At 38.8% G+C, this 19,483-nt stretch overlaps 1 protein-coding gene across 2 annotated transcripts in view; it reads right to left on the bottom strand.

Moving 5' to 3' along the window:
- fam184ab (family with sequence similarity 184 member Ab) overlaps nucleotides 1-19,483 on the bottom strand; it is a 123,812-nt gene that overhangs the window by 11,585 nt on the left and 92,744 nt on the right. For both annotated transcript variants that reach the window (XM_015004394.2, XM_015004397.2), the window contains exons 15-18: nucleotides 15,503-15,656; nucleotides 13,130-13,257; nucleotides 5,049-5,233; nucleotides 2,600-2,746 (exon numbers count right to left, since the gene is read on the bottom strand). In XM_015004394.2, the coding sequence (XP_014859880.1) occupies nucleotides 2,600-2,746; nucleotides 5,049-5,233; nucleotides 13,130-13,257; nucleotides 15,503-15,656 (614 nt within the window). The remainder of the gene's footprint in view (nucleotides 1-2,599; nucleotides 2,747-5,048; nucleotides 5,234-13,129; nucleotides 13,258-15,502; nucleotides 15,657-19,483) is intronic.

Raw genomic sequence — 19,483 nt, 5'->3', positions numbered from 1 at the left:
TGAGAGAATCCAAAGGATAGACTCACATTCCTTCGCTTTCGATTTAACGATTAATCGGATTCATTACGAAGAATCGATTATAGAAATAATAATCAACTAATCTAGTGACACTGATCAGGCAAAGGCTAAAGAAATGCATTTCAGTGAATAAAATGTTTATTTTCTTATTTAGTTTATTTTAATCTTTTAGTGTATTTCTAACATTGTACAAAAGAGTTAAATGAAAAATCTCCAGAATATCCATTTGTTTTATCTGATTAATTGTGAGGATAATTGATTAATTGTGCGATGGATAGATTAATCTATACCTGAAATAATTAAAATAATAAGAAGTTTCCATGAATCTACAGATTATTGTAAAGAGGAAGACGAGAGACAGCAGAACCAAAGATGCAGATGAGCTGAAGGTCGATATAAAAGCAAACAACTTCAAACTATTAACTGGCAAGAGGCGAGAGACACCAGACGACTCAAACTGAGGATCTGGTTTTTGATGTGAAATATACATTTTTTAAGAAGTTTTCATAAAAAAAATCTCAGAAAAAAACTGCAAGGACCCTGTGAAGAGACTTTAAAGACGAGTCAAGAATGGAGGAGAGTTTTCTGAAACAAAGAGCGAAACGGAGCTGAACTCTCAGAGGCTTCAAAGTGTTTACAAACCGTCGGCCTTGGCTTGCAAACTGTTGCCTCAGGCTTCCTCTAGCCTTTTTTATCATTTCAAAGATGAAAATATATATATAAAAAACTTTACTGGATGTACACCTTTAGGAAATGTAGAAAACTTTTATTTAGTTTGTAACTTACAGTGAAAATCTGGATCAATATTTACGTAGAAGGTTGTTTTTGTGCACACAGTGATTAACGGTCGATGATTAGTGAAGGCTGCAGGTTTTCTGACCCAAATGGAAGATGAGACCTTAAAATATGCATAAATCCCATCAGTGCAGCCGCCTGACTGGCTGTTTGTCAGGAGGGACAAGGAGCAGCTGAATCGTTAGTGATTGATCAGACGGACTCAATTCGTTAAGATAAGATTTGTGCTGCTCTTAATTAAATTAGTGACAGTGAATTTGCCCCCAAGCAAAAAACACAAAAGCATCAACAGGAATTAAATTAAAGTCAGAAAGATTAAGAATAAAAACAGTTGAGATTTAAGGTAAGCCATAAATTTAACTAACGCTGCAACTAACAATTTTAGTTGATTATTCTCACGATTAACTGATTAATCGATTAATCAGATAAGAAAATTGATACATTCTGTAGATTTTTCATTTAAGCATTGTTTATACAAGATTAGAAATACATTAAAAGATAAAAAAAACAACAATCCAATTCTTCTTTTAAATAAGAAAACAAACATTTTGTTCCCTAAAGTGCAATAACATTTCATTGTAGCGAAGGTAAGGTAGTTTTATTTTTATAGCACTTTTTCAGCAACAAGGCAATTCAAAGTGCAGCTACAAAAATACTTATGTTCTTAAATTTATAAAAGTTATTTTGCCCCTGTGCAAAATAAAACAAACAAACAAAAAAAAACAATATATAAGAATTGTTAAGTTTTTGTTTTAACTTTAACAGAGCTGGAGCTTTTAACCATAAACCAAATGCTGGAAAATGTAACTTTTTATAGGAAATTAAAACAGATGTTTTGTCCAGGAAGGTGAACTACATTAAAGACTAAACTATTTTCTGTAAAGACCAGCAGGTGGCGCTGTGCCGTCACCAGAATCCGGCTGAAAAGGAGGTCAGCTCTGATGAAGAGGGCGACTGCTGCCTTTAAGAACAGCAGAGTGTTTATTTCACTCATCCGTCTTCCTCTGACTTTCACTCTGACTCTTATGAATCTCAGGTTCGGTCTGTTGACATCGCCGCCAGCAACTAAAAACCTTCCACTTCCTCCGCTTTTCTTTTCTAGCATCCATTGTTTTCTCTCCTGTAACATTTTATCTCTGACAGCCTTTTTTTCCTACACAAAACTGGCTTCAGCTAATGGCTGATGTCACCTCCATATCCCTGGAATAAATCAGTATATAAACCACTTGGATCATCAGAAACTATACTTATATACACACATACATTTTAACTAAAATGTTATCAACCTTCATAATTTCCCTCCATGATAAATATATCTGGGTCACATTTGATCTAAATTAGTTTCCATCTCTGCTGACATTCAGACTGATGTGCCGAAATCAAAAATATTTAATATTCTCCAGAGTCTCGGTTCTTTTTATTCAATTTTTACAGTAAAAATATAAAAGATGATTTATGAAAAATGTCAATAGAGGCCAGACTTTAAAAATAAAACCTACAAAAATGGCTGGAAGGAAGAAAAGCTGGACAAACAGATGGAAACAGTTTTCAGACGATGTAATCAGTAAAAATTGTAAAATCCTTTCATTAAATTCCAGAGTTTTCCAGATTTCTCAGTAAATCTGATTTAAACAAAATGTTTTGACTGAATTCGTCTCATTAATGTCCTAGCTAAAGTTTGCTTGGCATCTTGCGAAACAAAGTCCAGTTTTTAATCCCTCTCCAGCCAAACCCACAGCAGATATTCTCCGTAACGACCGAGGTCGAACTCGTTCTGCGTACGTACAGAATCTGAAGAGCCGAGATCTTGTCCTTGAGGAGCTCCTGTGCTTTGTTGAAGTCCGACAGCATGTTCTGGGTCTCCCTGCTGTGGGCGGCGCTCAGCTCCGTCAGCTCCCGCTCGTGCCTCTTCGTCAGCTCCTGTTCATGAGCCCTGAGGAAGAGGAAGAGCTGAGTGAATCGCAGCATCGACCTGCTGAACTCTGCAGGCGGGAGTCAGTGGTTGGTTTACACACACAGAACCTGAGCTGCATAAAGTTAGTTTATAAAGAAATGATGATAACATGTCATTTTCTTACTTGGAAAAACATAAATATCAAGTACAGATGAATAATTCAGCATTAAAAGCTCAGAATTGGGTGATGAGTTCGGGAAAACTTATGCAGGTTTTATTTTAAAATTGTTTTAAAAGTATAAAAAAGTTCCTTTGAAAACAAAATCGGATTGAACATTTAAACAATTACCCATTTTCTGACTGAAAACTTTAATGTTTGCCAGCATTTTAAAGGAGTGTGGCGTTAAGTCTGGCGCCATCTTTTGGCAAAGCTGCACACTGCAGCCGTTTCCTACATAATCAGAGTAAACATGAATGGAAATCTGGTTTAATTAATTATATTTTATCCTGTATTTTAACTAATATATAAAATAATTAATTTCTTTAATGCAACTCAAATTGTAGAACGACAAAAAATATGTGACTCCATTAAGGACATTTTTATTGGAAAGTAATGGCTTCAGACGGACGGATGGATGCATGACATCATGTCCATCCTTCATTTCTCTTTCTTGATCTGAACCAATGAGAATTCGTTGTGGCCTTCATCGCCATCATGGCCGCCTTCATCAGGCTCTGCGCCGTTTTCCAGCGGAGCAGAACTGAAACAAATCTCCTCTTTCATCCCATCCAGCTCTGTGGCGCGGTGACGCAGACAGAAAAATAAATAAAGAAACAGATTTCATTTTAATCTGCAAATGGCCGACGTTTCGCCTGAAGACTCAATCAGGACGCGGCGACTGCGTGCGTCTCCCGGGAGAAAACATAATTGATTGCTTTGCAGAGGAAGCGGGAGGGAGATTGGAAAAAGGAGACGCACGATGCATGGAAATAACTCAAACAACAAACTGCATGAAAACAAACAATGGCTGTAATTAAGATGAAGAGGAAAAAAATCCACCAAATGAAAGCAGTAAATGTGACGTTAAATAATTTATTACGTCAAATAAACGGTGGTGGGAGCTGATGGAGGGACGTTTGATGAAAAAAGGAGAAGAAGGGATAATGAAGGAGTCTGCCGCTCACTCCGACTTGGCCAACTCTCCCTGAGGGGCGCACATCTTCCTCTTCCTCTTTTTTTATTTATCAGTCTATTTTTAACCACAATTCAGACGTTATGTAACAGAAGAGGCCTGTCAGCGAACTAACGGCGAATAACGGCGCAACAGGAGGGCGGCTGAAAAAACAAAACAAAGAACCTTTAAACACATAAAGATGACTGATTTCAGCGCATCAGCTGCAGAAAACTGCAATAAAAATTCAAAGAGCCGCAGGGAGCAACATGGCTGCACATCAGGGTTTTTCCATTTCACCCAAAATAACCAAGATTCCCAATTTGATGATTTACTGAGGAGAGCGAGGCGTCATCAAATATAATCAGAGGAGTTTAAATTTAGCACCAAAAGGTTGGAGACGGACTCACTGCTTACTGGATTTAAAGGACACCTGTAATTCTTCCTTTAACAGGCAGGGTAGGTCTGTGGCCTAAACAAAACATGTCCATTATACTTTTTACACAAAATTAGTCTTAGATAATGAGATTTTAGTCCGCCTGGCCACGCCCCCCAACTCAACATTTAAACGTAAAAATGGCTGCAAACGGATGAGCAATTATTAAAACCGCAGTACGTCTTTGAAAAGCAGAATTGGAGCCTTCTGCACAACCAACAAGAATAGAGCAAGTGGTTTCTAGATGTCAACAAAACACTTTTTAATGTGCACACTGTGCACACAGCCATAAAACCAGCTGGCCAAACGTGCTGGAACTCAGCTGTGGTTGCTAGGTAACGGGGCTGGGGGTGGCTGGAGTCGCTAGGTAACGGGGCTGGGGGTGGCTGGAGTCGCTAGGTAACCGGGCTGGGCGTGGCTGGGGTTGCTAGGTAATGGGGCTGGGCGTGGCTGGAGTTGCTAGGTAACGGGGCTGAGCGTGGCTGGGGTTGCTAGGTAATGGGGCTGGGCGTGGCTGGGGTTGCTAGGTAACGGGGCTGAGCGTGGCTGGGGTTGCTAGGTAACGGGGCTGAGCGTGGCTGGGGTTGCTAGGTAACGGGGCTGGGCGTGGCTGGGGTTGCTAGGTAACGGGGCTTTTAGGCTGATTTAAAAGCCTAAACTGAAGGCATCTCAAACTGTAACTGGATCTGGCAGCGAACGCCAGAGGAAAACGATCTTTTGGGTTTTGTCGTACCGGATCTGCTGGTTGGCTTCGCTGCGGATCTTCAGCACCTCTTTGCCCTTCAGCTCCAGCTCCTTGGTCAGGGTGCTGATGTTCTCATTGAGCGTGTGGATCTGGTGGTCCAGCTGAGCGATGTGGCTCTTCCTCCGGGAAACCTCCTCCTGCAGCTCAGAGATCCGGCTCAGCAGGTCCCGCTCCTGGAACCAGGGAAAAGTTCAGTCCGATCATCAGCGCTATGCTCCTTCTAAAGGTTTGAGACGCATCCATGTTCAAGCACTTTCAAGGTAAGTTTCCAAACTTTTCTAGCATCACTTTACAGATGAAAACAATACAAATGGAGTAAAAAAAGACACTATTTTAACACATCATTTATTACTGTTATTAATGATGTTTTGTGATAAACAGCAGGGACAAAATAAACTACAATAACATTAATTTAACAAAAAAAATCTAAAAATGTCAACAACGTTTGACGATTAACCCGATTCATCTAAAGCTGAGGAATGCCTCTCCATCCCTGTCCCTTGCAAATCAAAATACAAATTGCACAAACTTTGGAGGAATATTCATTTTAGTGCTGCAACTAACAATTATTTTATTGATCGATTATTCTATCAACTATTCTGACAATTATTGAGTGATTGGATAAACAAAATTAATTACCGTATTTTCCGCACTTTGAGGCGCACCTTCAATGAATGGCCTATTCTAAAACTTTTTTCATATATAAGGCGCATAGAATAGACGCCACAGTAGAGGCTGGAGTTACGTTATGCAACCACTAGATGGAGCTGCACTAAAGGGAATGTCAATAAAACAGTCCGACTCCGGTCGGCGAGGAGAGCCTTCCGAGGCGAACGATGGTCACCCTTCTCCGTTTGCACACAGCATGTTGGTGGAGAACGTGGTGCTAAATGACCTGCAGACGACCTGATTATCAGGTTGGTAGGTCGATAGGTCAGTCAAACTTTATTAACAAACCAGTTAGGGCTGAAACGATTCCTCGAATGATTCGAGTACCTCGATTACTAAAATTCCTCGAGGAAAATTTACCTGCCTCGAAGCTTCGTTAATTTATGTTTTATTAGTTAGCGCACCGTGTTCCGGCCGGGACTTCATTTGCGTTGCGCGGAGCTCTCACTTCCGCCTCTGAGTTGTTGACAAAAGCTAAGTCTCAGCGGCATAAAGTCCAATCTTCAAGATTGGCCCGTGGGAATTTTATGGATTGATGATAATGCCCGACTTTTTATCGTTTTTGGGGAACCAATAAGCATCCTTAAAATGACTGGGGGATGCCTGGAGTACGGCAGCATTTCTCCTCCGGGGCTGCTGGTTGAAAGCGAACGGCGGGAAGAGCGCTGAGGTGAGCGGATAGCCTGAACAGGGCGGGCGGCTGAGTAGCTGATGCTTACCGTGTAAATGTAGCTTTACCGACGAACCGCACAATAAATTTCATATCCCGGTCTGAAGAAACGGGTGGCGGAGCGCATCGTACATGGCTGGTAGATGAGTTTCTGAGTGTGACCAGTGAAGGTGTTGTAAATATCCCGTATTGCTTCCCCCCGTGTTCGTCCCCCGGTCTAACGGTTCGTCAGTCCGCTGGTCTATTTCCTCCCCTCCACCCCATCTTACGTTCGTTCATTCGCCCTCTCCTCCCACTCCAGGCGGCATTTCCCGTATTTTCAAACCCAAAGCGTGACAGGTTAGGTGGCAAGGTGAGTTTAATTAATCTATTAAACTCACTGAAGATGAATACATAAACTAAAAGCTGGATTGTAGACATTTTTATAAGCATATTTGTGAGCCTCTTTGTTATTAAATTCAATATAATTTCAGATTTTTCTATAACTTTTCTTCTGGTTAACTTAGAAAGTGAGCTATTATTGTTACAGGTTAGTTTTCTAAACTACAAAAAAAGCAACTGTTAGGGATGCTCAAATATGAAAAATTGGACTGACATTGATATCTGATAGTAACACCGGTATTATGCCAGATTTACCAATATTTCATTTTATAATTTTTTTTATCCGATTACTCGATTAATCGTAAGAATAATCGATAGATTACTCGATTACTAAAATATTCGTTTACAACAGCCCTAAAACCAGTGTTCTGACAACTATCCCAGCATGCACCGCGCGCTTCTTCTTCTATGGGCAAAAATGAAGTCGGCGGCTGCTTACCGTAGTTGCTGGACCTGTTGTGGCTCAATATTGGTCCATATATAAGGCGCATCGGATTATAAGGCGCACTGTCGGCTTTTGAGGAAATTTAAGGTTTTTAGGTGCGCCTTATAGTGCGGAAAATACGGTACTGCTTTGAATGTGCTGTTTTTCAGCAAATGGCCTTTCATCGAGTCTGTATACTCCAGTTAACGATTACTAAATTAGTTGACAGTTATTTCCATAATCGATTAATCGTGATTAATGGTTTAATCAATAAGGTGAGGAATGCCAGTCCATCCTTCGAATCAGCAAATTTACACAGAACGTCTGGAACCAGGGAGGAACAACAGGAATTAGTGATAAAAACGGGCAGAAACGTCAGAGGAATATTTTAAGTTTGTTCCTTATTCTATCAACTATTCTGATGATTAATCGATTAGTTGACGATTATTTCAATAACTGATTCATTGTGATTCATAGCAATTTAATCGTTTCAGCCTTAATTTATTTGAAGAGCAGTTTAAAACACTGAGATGCTTTCCAATGATCAACCTTGGAAACAAAAACATCTAATTATCAGAGAAAACCTGAAGCATCTTCAATCAAACCAACCCCTTAAATTAAATGTTTTCAGGTGAATCTGATGTTAATTGTCTCTTTGAAAAATCTCAACCTGAATCTTGTTGGTTAAAATATGCTGCTTATTTCCAGGCAAATGAGATTATAACAATAAGATTTTGGGTGAAGTGCTTTGAATCCTCTGAACATAAAAGACAACGGCGCTCCGAACTGCCAGATGACGGCATATAAACATGACCAGTGGGTGAAATTACTCATGGCCACCTGCTGAGCTGCTCTCTTTTCCTTCTCAGCTCCTCAGGGACTCGAGACGTTTCTGTTGTGGTGTGAAACAGAGAATATGAGCAGCGATTTTCCTCCCAGCTGGGAGAGGAGGCAGCGGACGAACGGTGCGTGGGTTCAATGAGGCGCCCACACGGAGGCGACACAATGAGTCCGTTATCAGGACGTCACCACCAAGTGACGCGTCCGAAACTTCAACATGTTTTCCACTTTTAAAGGGAACCAACACCTTTTTAAACAGAGTTTAAATATATTACGTCACCAGGAACCCAATGGACTAAAAACTAAACGATGTGGATGAGCCAAAACTTTATTCAGCTGAACAGAAACAAATCAAAATTATTTTTTTACCTAAAGAGGAACAATCTAGAAATTATGCAGGGAGAATATTATGTGAAAATATTGAATTAACACCAGGAAGTTCCAACAACGCCACCCATTATAATAGGATCAGATTGAGAAGCTCATCTTGAAAACTTTTGACCCAAGTCATACATTTTAGAAAGTAATTCTATCAAACACTGATGAAATGTGAAGAAATACAGCAGATAAAAAATACTAATTCACTTAAAACTGGTATTTTATCTGATTTAACGGCTCAAATTAAATGTTTATTTCAATATGTAAAGTGCAGCTGTAGTAATCAGTTCCAGTGTTTTCATAACTTGTAGACTTATTTCACGTTTAAACCTCCATTTTAACCTCCCCCGGATAAATCAAGGTTAAATAGATATGGTTACATCTATTTTTGTAAAACTTAATAAATAAATGCAGCTGCCATGTAAGTCTAAAAACCAGACCAGCCAAGTTTACGATTAGAGACAAATGTGTTCCTTTAATGAGGCTTGAAAAGGAGAAAATGTTTTATCTGATGTATTAGAGAATCAGAAACGTTACTGATGATTGAGCCTCACTTTAAAACATTTTAACTAATTCAACTTGAATTTAAGACAATTTATATGATTTGTGCTCAGCTGCTAAAGGCCAGATTATTTGTTCCAAACACTTTTCTCCTCTTTAAAAACCTAAACTTCTTCTTCACTTTTCTGTTCGTTCTGTAACCGTGAAGAATAATCCCAAACAGAGAAGTCAATCTACAACAAAATAGAATCAAAGTGTTTTGATGGCCTAATCAAAGTCCAGATCTCAATGCTGTGGTGCAAATAGAAATAAACCGAGTTATTCCTGCTAAAAGTGATGTTTTCCATTTTGGCTTCATGTTTGGTCAGTAAAGGTGATATTGTGAAATCTGTGGTGTTTTTGTACAGCTGGGGTTAAACCGACATCTTGTCCTGAAGTCGATTACTTTCCTTTTACCACTAAAACCGATAAATCCACAAGTTTAGTAATGACAGTAAAAGACGGCAGCAGCTCTGAGCGTAACCTTATCGTCTATTTTAGAGCAGAGGAGTAGAAATAAAACAGAGCGTACAGCGATCAGATCATTTAACGTAAAGTTTCTGTTTCCTGACCTGAAACGTTTCTAAAAGCTCGGCGGGTCGCAGTCAGACGGAGGAAGTGAGAGCAGAAAGGAAGGAGCGGTTTTAATCCGCAGCGACCAAACAGCGACTTCTGGCTTCAGAGAGATAACACAGCCGCTTGCTGGGCGACGTCCCGAAACACCGCAGACGCTTTTCTATTCCAAATCTCCTCTGGAGGCAGAAAATATTCCCTCCAAGGAACATTTTCAGGCCCAGGAAACAAGTCCTGTCGCAGAATGTTTCTGCGCTACAGAGACGAGTGATAAGGTAACCGTTTTCTCATTACGGCTGAGAACCTCACGGTATTTTATTGGGACTTTATGCCAGAGAAATGCAAAGTATTGGAAATGATTGATGGGGCGCAGCTTTTTAAAACATCTTACAGAAACAAATTACTTTGACCAGATTTCTTTGCAAACTTCCTCAAACTCAGATTAGACGGAGAATGCCTCTGAAGATCGTCACAAGTTTTAACTGGATTTATATTTAGACTTTCTAACATGAACGTAGAGATCCGCTGTATGTTTGGTATTCCTTTCAATTCAACTGAAAAATAATGTATTTAAAAAAATCCATGTATTTCCATGTCATATTTAAGTTACTTACATCACTCTTAGTTTTATATATATTTCATAAATTCTTATCAGTTACGATTACATTTGTATTACTAATATTTAACACCTTTAACACCCCTCGGCGATCAATAAACCTTTTCTCCTTCCTTCTTTTCCTCTCCAAAGGAAAATTAAATGTTGATGTTGAAGCTGTGGGAAGAAAGGATCTCCAGTAGCAGTCAGTCTCGCTACGTGTCTGAACAACCCTCTGACTGAAGCTGGAGTGGGGATATGATCCTGAATAACTCGTTGCCATGGTTACATCCGAAAGTAAAAAAAAGTGGGAGCAGAAATACGTCAAGCTGCACAGCATTTAGACAGAGCATTTACTCTTTTTTTTAAGAGTAAAACATTGAGATTTCTGAAGAAGCCATTTTTAACTTGTTTTAAAAAATTTCGAGTTCAGAGAGACATTTGAAGAGATTATAATTCATGTAATTTCATGTTTCAGTGGATTTATATCTGATTACTGCAAATAAAAGCAAATGATAAAGAAAAATTGGTGGAAAAACGTCTGTTTGTCCTTCACAACACCAACCAATTGTGTTCAATATACCTCCAAAAAATAAACAAATCAATGAAACTCATCCAGTTGAAACCTGAGGAAAAGGAAACATTGAGCAGAAAATCCTGGTTTCTACGCGCCGAGCGTTTAACCGAAGCAAAGAGGATCAGAATGAACCGTTGTTTAGTTCCCGTTGGCAGGCTGCTGCTGCTCCGAGGTTTATGAACTTCATGGGATTTAATAAACCGACGGTTTTGAACCGAGTCAGACAACCGTCAGCAGAACGACGTGTGAAACTGACGGTCTGAATGAGTTTTCCCTCCGTTTGTCTCTGAAAGGCTCCATGCAGAAACCAGGACTCTAAGATTCTAACACTGAAATATTCAAGGACTTTTCAGGCATTTTAAGGGAAGTTTTCAAACTTTTCCAAAGATAAAAACAATCAACTAAAAAAAAAGTCTAAATTCACAATTACATGATATAATTTATTACTATTATTAATGGATTTTCAGTTTTCTACATTAGAAAATAACCTAAAATGTAACAAAACATCTTTAAAATCCATAACTTTAACATAAAAAATATAAAATGATCAATAAGTTATTGAGGCATTAGGAAAAATAAATATTACAAATCAACCTTCCCGCTCAAATTAAAAGCTTAAATATAACATAATATAATCTTTAAAAGGTTTTATGAACTTTAGCAAATAGAAATAATTTTGGAAATTACAACTGACAAAAACAAGAAAAGTTTTTCTGATTCAACTTCAGACAGCGAGGAAGAAATGTGCCTTTTAATTAAGATGTAAGATTCAAGTGTCAATAATGTTTTCCAAATTTAGGCTTTTAATCAAACATTAAATTGAACTTCATTACAGAACTGCGCAGTTTGAATATCAAGCACTTTTAAGGAGTTTATACAGAAATGAAGCAATTTCCAAACCTTAAATTTCAAGAATTTTCAAGGATTTAAACAAAAACACCTGCAGCTCTACAGTCTGGTTTAGTGTAACTGCAGCATCTGAATGGAGTCATGGCTCTGATTTACTGTGTGACTGGCAGTTCGGTTCAGTCTCCAAAGCTCGGATATTAACCTTTATTGACTTCTTGTCACCTCAGCAGCAAAAGATGGAGGGAATTAAAGACAACCAGCTGCGCGTCTTTGGTAGAACATCTGAATCATAAGGTGACGAAAGAGGAACCCGTGGCGTACGAGGGTAATTAGGATGATTTACAAGCAACAGTAGGACGGTTCTCTGCAGGGCGGGGATGGTGTGTGTGTGTGTGTGTGTGTGTGAGTCTGCATCCTAAAGCACGCTCACTTCATCATTTAATCATTTCGCCGTCCTCCCTCTAATTTCTGGGACTTCAAATGAAAGAAAAATGCAGCTAAGCAGTGAAAGTGAAAGTTTCCTGCACAGATAAAAATAATATGGGTCATTAGTGAAGGAGGAAACTTTTATTACTGGGGTTTTATTCCTAAAACAGAAGATAAAGTGCCAACATTTCAGCTGTAACTGGCTTTAGTTTTCCTTGATAAAAACTATAATAAGCTTTCTGTTGCTTAGGAACTCGGCTAAACACCTTTTGGCTTCAGGACCGTCTACAAATGATTTTATGTCTCAACAGTGAAATATATAAAAAAGGTTTAGAGTCAAGGCCTGACATTTTCCAGTTTATATTATTTTTGAATGATTCAAAAGGTTAGGTTTACTAACCACGACTTCACTTAAAAAGAATCTTAGATCTGCAAAAATTAGAGGAAGCTAACGCTAAATCACTATCAGAAAAATTAGAGGAAGCAATGCTAAACACATGAAAAAATTAGCAGATGCTAATGCTAAGTTTGTTTAAGCGTTAAGTCACTAAAAATCATGCTGTGCCGTCCTCCTCCCACCACTTCCTGTTGCCGTCTTGTTCATGGTTTCCACCAGAGGTAACATCTAGTCCTTAATCGTGTGATTCATGTGATGTGAAAAACGTGTCTTCAGTAATAAATTTAAAAACTTCCATTAAGTAAATTCATTGCTGTAATGTCAAATTGCAGAATCAGTGGAATCGCAGTTTTGACGACCGTCAGTCAGGATTTGATCAACACTGAAAATATCGACTCCTGATGCATTTGCAGCTTTCCGGAAACTTTGAGTCGTTAAAATAATCTACACTTCATTTGTCTTGGGAGGAAGTTCTTCAGGAAGCTTCCTCAGACCCGACCTTAATCACGCGATCTCGCCGCCGCCCATCAGCGAGACGGAGAAGTCTGAAGTGTTTGGGAGGACTCAGGCGAGACGGCAGAGTCGTTCATCATGCGGCGCGGTGGCAGCTTCAGCAGAAACCATTAACGTCACACTGATTATTACAGTTAAATGCTAAAACACAGTTCAGTCCGCAGCTGTCAAGCCGAGATTTATGATGGTCTGATAATGAAAGCGTGGCTGAGAACAGATCAGAGATGAAGGCTGTACCTGGGTCTGGTTGTTCTCCAGGACCTTCTCCAGCTCGGCTTTGGCAGCTGCAGACTCCTGGTGGTGGGTCTGCCGCAGGTGTTCGATGGCCGAGGCGTGGATGTGGTTCAGCTCCGATCGCAGAGAGGCTGCAGGATGACAACACAAAGGAACTATTTATCTCTCAAGAGGAAAAAAGAGGCTGAACATGAAGGAGTTTGCTAGAAAGCTCTAGAAAGACAAACTTGGCACAGGAGCTTGATTTTTTGAAAAAATGTCAAGATGACCACGATTTTTTAAGATGGTCATCAAGGAAAATGTTTCACTAAATCTGTCAATATTTTTCCCAGATGAATACTTTTGCTGTAAAGTCATACATGATTGGACCCTGAGAAAACATATTTACTGATATTGATTTTTATTTTTCAAGATAGTTAGCATCGTCGTCATGGAAAATTAATTTTTGGACTAAAATCTTTAATCAATGTTTCTGGTGTCAAACTATATCCAACAAGTTTTAAAGAAATATTAGCTCTGCTAATGCTAAGCACAATCAAAAATTTGAAGAAGCTAATGCTAAGCTGCTAAACACATAAAAAAATTAGCAGAAGCTAACACTGAACCACAAACGCATACAAGAAGTTGCAGAAACTAACCCTAATCCACAAAACGGATGAGAAAAATTAACAGAAGATAATAAAAAACTGTTATTAGACACATACAAACACATACAAATGTTCGAGGTAGCTATGGCTAAACTTCTAAACACATTAAACAATGAGCAGAGGCTAACACTAAAACGCTAAACACAAAAAATTAGCAGCCGCTAAAAGTAATCAACCAATGATGCAAAAATTTGTGGAAGCTAATTCTAAACCATTAAACAGATTGAAAAAATTAACAGAAGCTAATGCTAAACATGAAAAATTAGCAGAAGCTAACGCTGACCATTAAGACAACTGACTCTCTGTGACACATTCAACTCCTTCTGACTGGTGTGAGACTCGCACACCAGTAACATTTGGTGACAATAATAAGTTTAAAGGTTCAAAAAATGGTGGCCATGTTGAAAAATGGCCACCATCCTCTAGAAACAATTTAAAGACTTTTACAGGAGCCAAACTCTGAACAAAGAGAAGAGCATCTGCTTCGTTTAGCAGATTTAATCCTCACTTCAAACGTCTGTCATTGCAAACAGAACAAAAGAAAGAAGATTTCAGCTTTTCTATCGACGGACTGTGTTTCTCTGTAGTGAATAATGTCTGAAAACACATAACCCTGAGTGGGGAAGAGTATGAAAATTTGTGGAGGAAGTGATAATGAGAAAAGGAGGGTAATAAAAGGATGTCAAGAAGCAGGAAGAGAGAGATGGATAGAAGGAGCTCTGCAGTGTCAGGACCGAGACATGAAGGTTAATGGAGGCCCATTCATCTCACTCCGCCGCGCAGCGCTAACGCTAGCGCTGCAAACTGAATGGTCCTCATATATTAATACGCCTCAGATATATTTAGCCCAACTTTAACTCCTCTGGCATCCAATTTCTCATATATGTTTGAATATATTTAGACACCGACCCAAAGTGTGTTTTCCTAAACAAATCGGAGTTATTTAAAAACCTTTAACTCGTCATTTAAGGAAATTTGAATAGAATGTTTTGCAAAATTATTAAAACTTTTTAACACAACTTATTTAATTAATTTAAGACATTTAAGGCGTTAATTAAAACTTTTTAACGATGCATGGACACCGTGGTCAATATGTGTTGCTAAGCCTGTTACAATACATTTTGCTGAACAATAAGTTATTGCGATAAATGATATTATTGTTCTGTTGAGACCATTTTCAATAATGGTAAAGGCATAACAAATCAAGAAAACGTTCTAAAACATCAACAAATGCGAAATTCTGTAACTGGAAGACATTTTAAATATCCAAAATAAAGAAACAAAACTACAGAAACAACAAATAAAATGAATTATGAAATCTCTGTAAACAAAATTATCTAGTTGAGACCAAAGCACCAAACTGAAGATTTTTATCATCTAGGTTTTGGTAGAAAAAAAAGAAAAATGATAAATTATGCAAATGGAAATTTCTGAACTTGTTTTAATTTTTCATTTGATGAACTGATTTATTTGCAATAGGCCTAGATTTCCTGCAAACTGAGACGACTGACAGCTGCCTCATATGGGTAAGACACTGACTGCTCCTTACTACTCCACACAATCCCATTTAAGTTAATCTTCAATGTGAAACTTTCCAAATGACGTCTGCCTGTATTTAAATAATCTGGGTGTAATTTCTGTCCATTTTGAAAAGTAAAATAAAACTTCCACCGGTTTTATTAGCTTCCATGCCGAAAGCTGACGATGAGAGGAAATGTGGATCCCTCACCCAGCATGGCTTTGCCCTCGTCCTCCAGCTCGAAGCGGAGAGTCTGCAGCTCCTGCTCCGACTGCTGTTTGAGCGTCTCGATGCTCTGCCGGTGGGCCTCCCGGAGCGACTGCAGCTCTGCGTGGTGATGATGGCGCAGACGCTCCTCCAGCTCCTGACGGAGGCACAGAGGAAGGAGCGTGTGAGTAAAACCAGAAAAGACGATGCACTAAAAGACCAAACGGTTTGGTTTGAAAGTTCATGTTAAGGAAAGAGAAAAACAAAATATGTCCTGGATAGGTCAATAAACGACGGACGATTAGAAAATACAAAACCAACACTGGGTACAGCAAACTGGAACTTTTAATTTTCAATGTTCCTGTATGACAAATGGATGTACAACGGCGAGTTGGGGGGCGACTGTAGATAGAAATAAAAGAACCGCAATCCAGTTAAAAAAAAAAAAAAGAAGTTTGAGGTTAATCCCAGAAATTTTCTAGAAAAAAAACATGGACGTTTCCGAGTTTCAAAAGTCAAAAATTTTCAGCATTTGGAAATTTTCAATAGAATTTCTGAATTTTTTGGTGAAAATTTGGTCTGTTTTCCCCCATCCATCTTCAACGAATAGAAAACAAAAAAAACAAAAAGAAAAATGGATTCAAAATGTAAATCAGAGTTGGTATGAAAAGATTTTTTTCTTTATGTCGGCCAGCTATAATTCAAGATAATACACATTTATTAAGGATAGAAAACAAAAACATCCAGGCTTGGTCTTAATAAACATAATTATGTCATAAAGTTGACCTGAACTCAATTCAGTGAGCGCATTGGGGAAAAATTATTAGATTTTATTACTAGGAACTAATGATTATTTAGTCAGTAAGTAATATATTTCACTAAATTTAGATGAGTGATTAAATAAGAGTTCACTTCCTCCTACACCTTTCCAAACAGGAAACTAGAAGTTCTTGGTTCTGTATGGATTTTTTTCTCTTGATTTTAAAAACCTGTTTGAAATAATTAAACAAATCAACAAATCTCCAAAAACCAGAAGTTGGATTAATCAAACCCTGATTTTTCTTGAACTGGAGTAGTGGGCCGGAGAAAATCAACCCAGGGGCCTCAAACGGCCCCCGTGCCTCAGTTTGGACACCCTGCTTCAGCCTTTTTAAAGCGGTAGCGTCGCGTTTTCCAGGTTCCTGCTAATCCTCATTGTCCTGAAGCGACCAGCGATGGAGAAATGAGAAGTGGGTTTTAAAACCCACTAATCTGCCTCGGTCTTCGCCACAGATCAGTGGTGCTTTTGTAAAAATGGCGGCTCTATCCCTTTAATTAAAGGCAGAGCATTAATCTCTGCTAAACGCAGCGAATCCCATAATTAGCATCTGACTGAAATGCTGCCGCTGCGTTCACTTCCTCCGTCTCCCTTCTTTTAATGGGCCGTCGATATTTTTTATCAACAACATGGAGGAACATGAGCTGACCTGAGTCCTGACCCCTGGAGCCGCAGGAAGTGATGCTGTTAATTATTACACAACATTTCTGCAGCGTTTCTGTAAATTATGTTATAGTGTCAGACTCAACTTTAAGGAAGGAGGGAAGAAATAAGGATGGAAGGAAGGAAGTAAAGAGAAAAAAGGACTGAAACTAAAGGAGGAAGGAAAAGAGGGATGGAAAAACTGAAAGAAAGTAAAAAAGGAAAGAAAGAAGGAAGGAAAGAATAAAGGAAGAATACAAAAATGACAAAAAGGAAGGAGATAAGAAAAGGATGGAAGGACACATGGAAAAAGGAAATAAAAGACGGATGGACAAACTAAAGGAAAGAAAGAAGGAGCAAAGGAAGAAAGAGAGAAGGAAGGAAGGAAATCCTAGATGGAAACTGAGAAGAAATTAAGAAGGGAAAGAGAGAAGGAAGGAAGGAAGGAAGGAAGGAAGGAAGGAAGGAAGGAAGGAAGGAAGGAAGGAAGGAAGGAAGGAAGGAAGGAAGGAAGGAAGGGAAGAAGGAAATTCTAGATTTCCTTCTAGAATCTAGAAGGAAATCTTATTCAAATTTATAGTCAAATAGTTGGCAGCAACACATGGAGGACGCTGTTCTCTGACCCGCAGCTTTCTTCCTTCTTAATTTCTTAAGAAATTAAGAAGGGAAAGAGAGAAGGAAGGAAGGAAGGAAGGAAGGAAGGAAGGAAGGAAGGAAGGAAGGAAGGAAGGAAGGAAGGAAGGAAGGAAGGAAAGAGGGAAGGAAGGAAGGAAAGAAGGAAATCCAGAAAGAAGAGACTTGGTCGCTGCTTGTCGTTTAGTGGATGGAGAGAATCAGAGAGGAAGAACTCAGTTTAGCAGCAGCAGCATCCTGAAGAATCATTTTGGTAAAAACTGAATTTTGCTCTGATTTCACTTCAGACGGAAAAGAACGACCAGGTGACTTTTCACCTATGTATGCAAACTTCTGGCTTGCTCTGCGAGTCACCCTGGAACTTCCCGAACTTGCAGACGTTTTTATTTGGAAACTTTCCGTTTTGTGGCGTAATAAAATCGACCTGCGCTGCGAAAAGAACACTTATCACCATGAGCGCGACGCGGAGGCAAAACGAAGTGAAACAAAGGAAGATAAACTGCCAGCCGCTCCTCGCCGCTTCTATTTGTAGCTTTTTGTATCGGCGGGAACTAAACCTGGTTATGTGAACGTGTGCGCGCTCGTGTTGCAGGGATTTGGAGCTACTTTATTACTCCCTGGATATGACTTCCTGTGAACTGTGAAGAGATAACGCCAGGCGCCGCCGTCCAGCCTAACACGCATAAAACACACATTCACAAATCATCCTTCAAATGGCTCCACTCAGGATAATTGAGTTTGCTTCCCCGGCGCTGCAGACAGAAATATAAACACCGCCTGGATATAAAAGCCTCCGTAAAGCTTTTAGCTCCCAGTTTCTCTGCTTATTAACTAAGACTGCAGCGGGAGGGAAGATGCTTCAGATGATTTCGTCGTTACGCAGAAAGTTTCCTCTTAACGCCATCAGAGAGGAGAATACTTCTGATCAAATTATTTATGTCATTCAAGGATCTTCAAAGAGTCGTGTTTCCATTGATTATATAAGTGCGCAATTTGATGTTTAGAAAATAAATTTGCTTCAAGGAAACAGGAATTTTCAGCCATATTGAAATTGGTTTATTTGGCAAAAGTGCAAGGGAAGCACTTTTTTTGGTTCACACAAGTTACATGATCAACAGCGGGATGTTACTACTGGTAGAAACCACAAAGAAGAAAACAGGAAGTAGTAATAGGATGATTTTTAATGACTTATCTGAACAAATTTATGCACGCGTGATTTTAATTGGGTTTCTTATTTAATAGAAACACAACAATATAGAAAGTGTCTTTTCATCATTAGCAGAATATTCACAAAGTTTTGAGCACATTTGTTACGGAAAAGCAGCAGCTGTGAGCGTTTTGCAGTAGCAGTCAGTCTTACAACTAACCTGAAGAGGCCTCTGACTGAAGACTGTAACCTTATATATGAAGTAATAAATAAATACATATTTATTAAAATGATCAAAGCCTCCTTTTCAACTCCTCTGGGATTTGGGGTCAGAGTTCAGGTATTGTTTCAGCTTTGAGATGCTCATAATCTGTTCCCAGTTGTAAAAATATTAAAAAAAATATTAGGGCTCAAACAATCAGATTTATCACAAATAATCAAATCCTTAACTGGACTATACAGACTCTAAAGAAGGTCAGTTGCCAAAAAACAATATATTCTAATAAGCAATTAAGCCAAATTTTTACAAAAATATAAACATTTTGCAGCTGAGATAAAAACAGTTTTGTTGTAAATGTGTTTTAGCCAAAACTCCACGGTCAGTTTTCGCTTTGCCTGATTCAGATTCACTAAATAAGCTGTGTTCTGCTATGTTGCTGCATTTCAGCCAATAAAATGTTTGATTTCTTAAAGTATTTGTTCATTTGCCTTTTTAATGTATTACTTATACTGTATAAAAAAGCTT

This window comes from Poecilia mexicana, unplaced genomic scaffold (genome assembly GCF_051168715.1).
Source record: "Poecilia mexicana isolate PSO_F unplaced genomic scaffold, ASM5116871v1 scaffold_21, whole genome shotgun sequence".
Classification (NCBI taxonomy): domain Eukaryota; kingdom Metazoa; phylum Chordata; class Actinopteri; order Cyprinodontiformes; family Poeciliidae; genus Poecilia; species Poecilia mexicana.
Note: the sequence above shows the minus strand (reverse complement) of the source record. Positions and strands in the feature narration are given on the sequence as shown.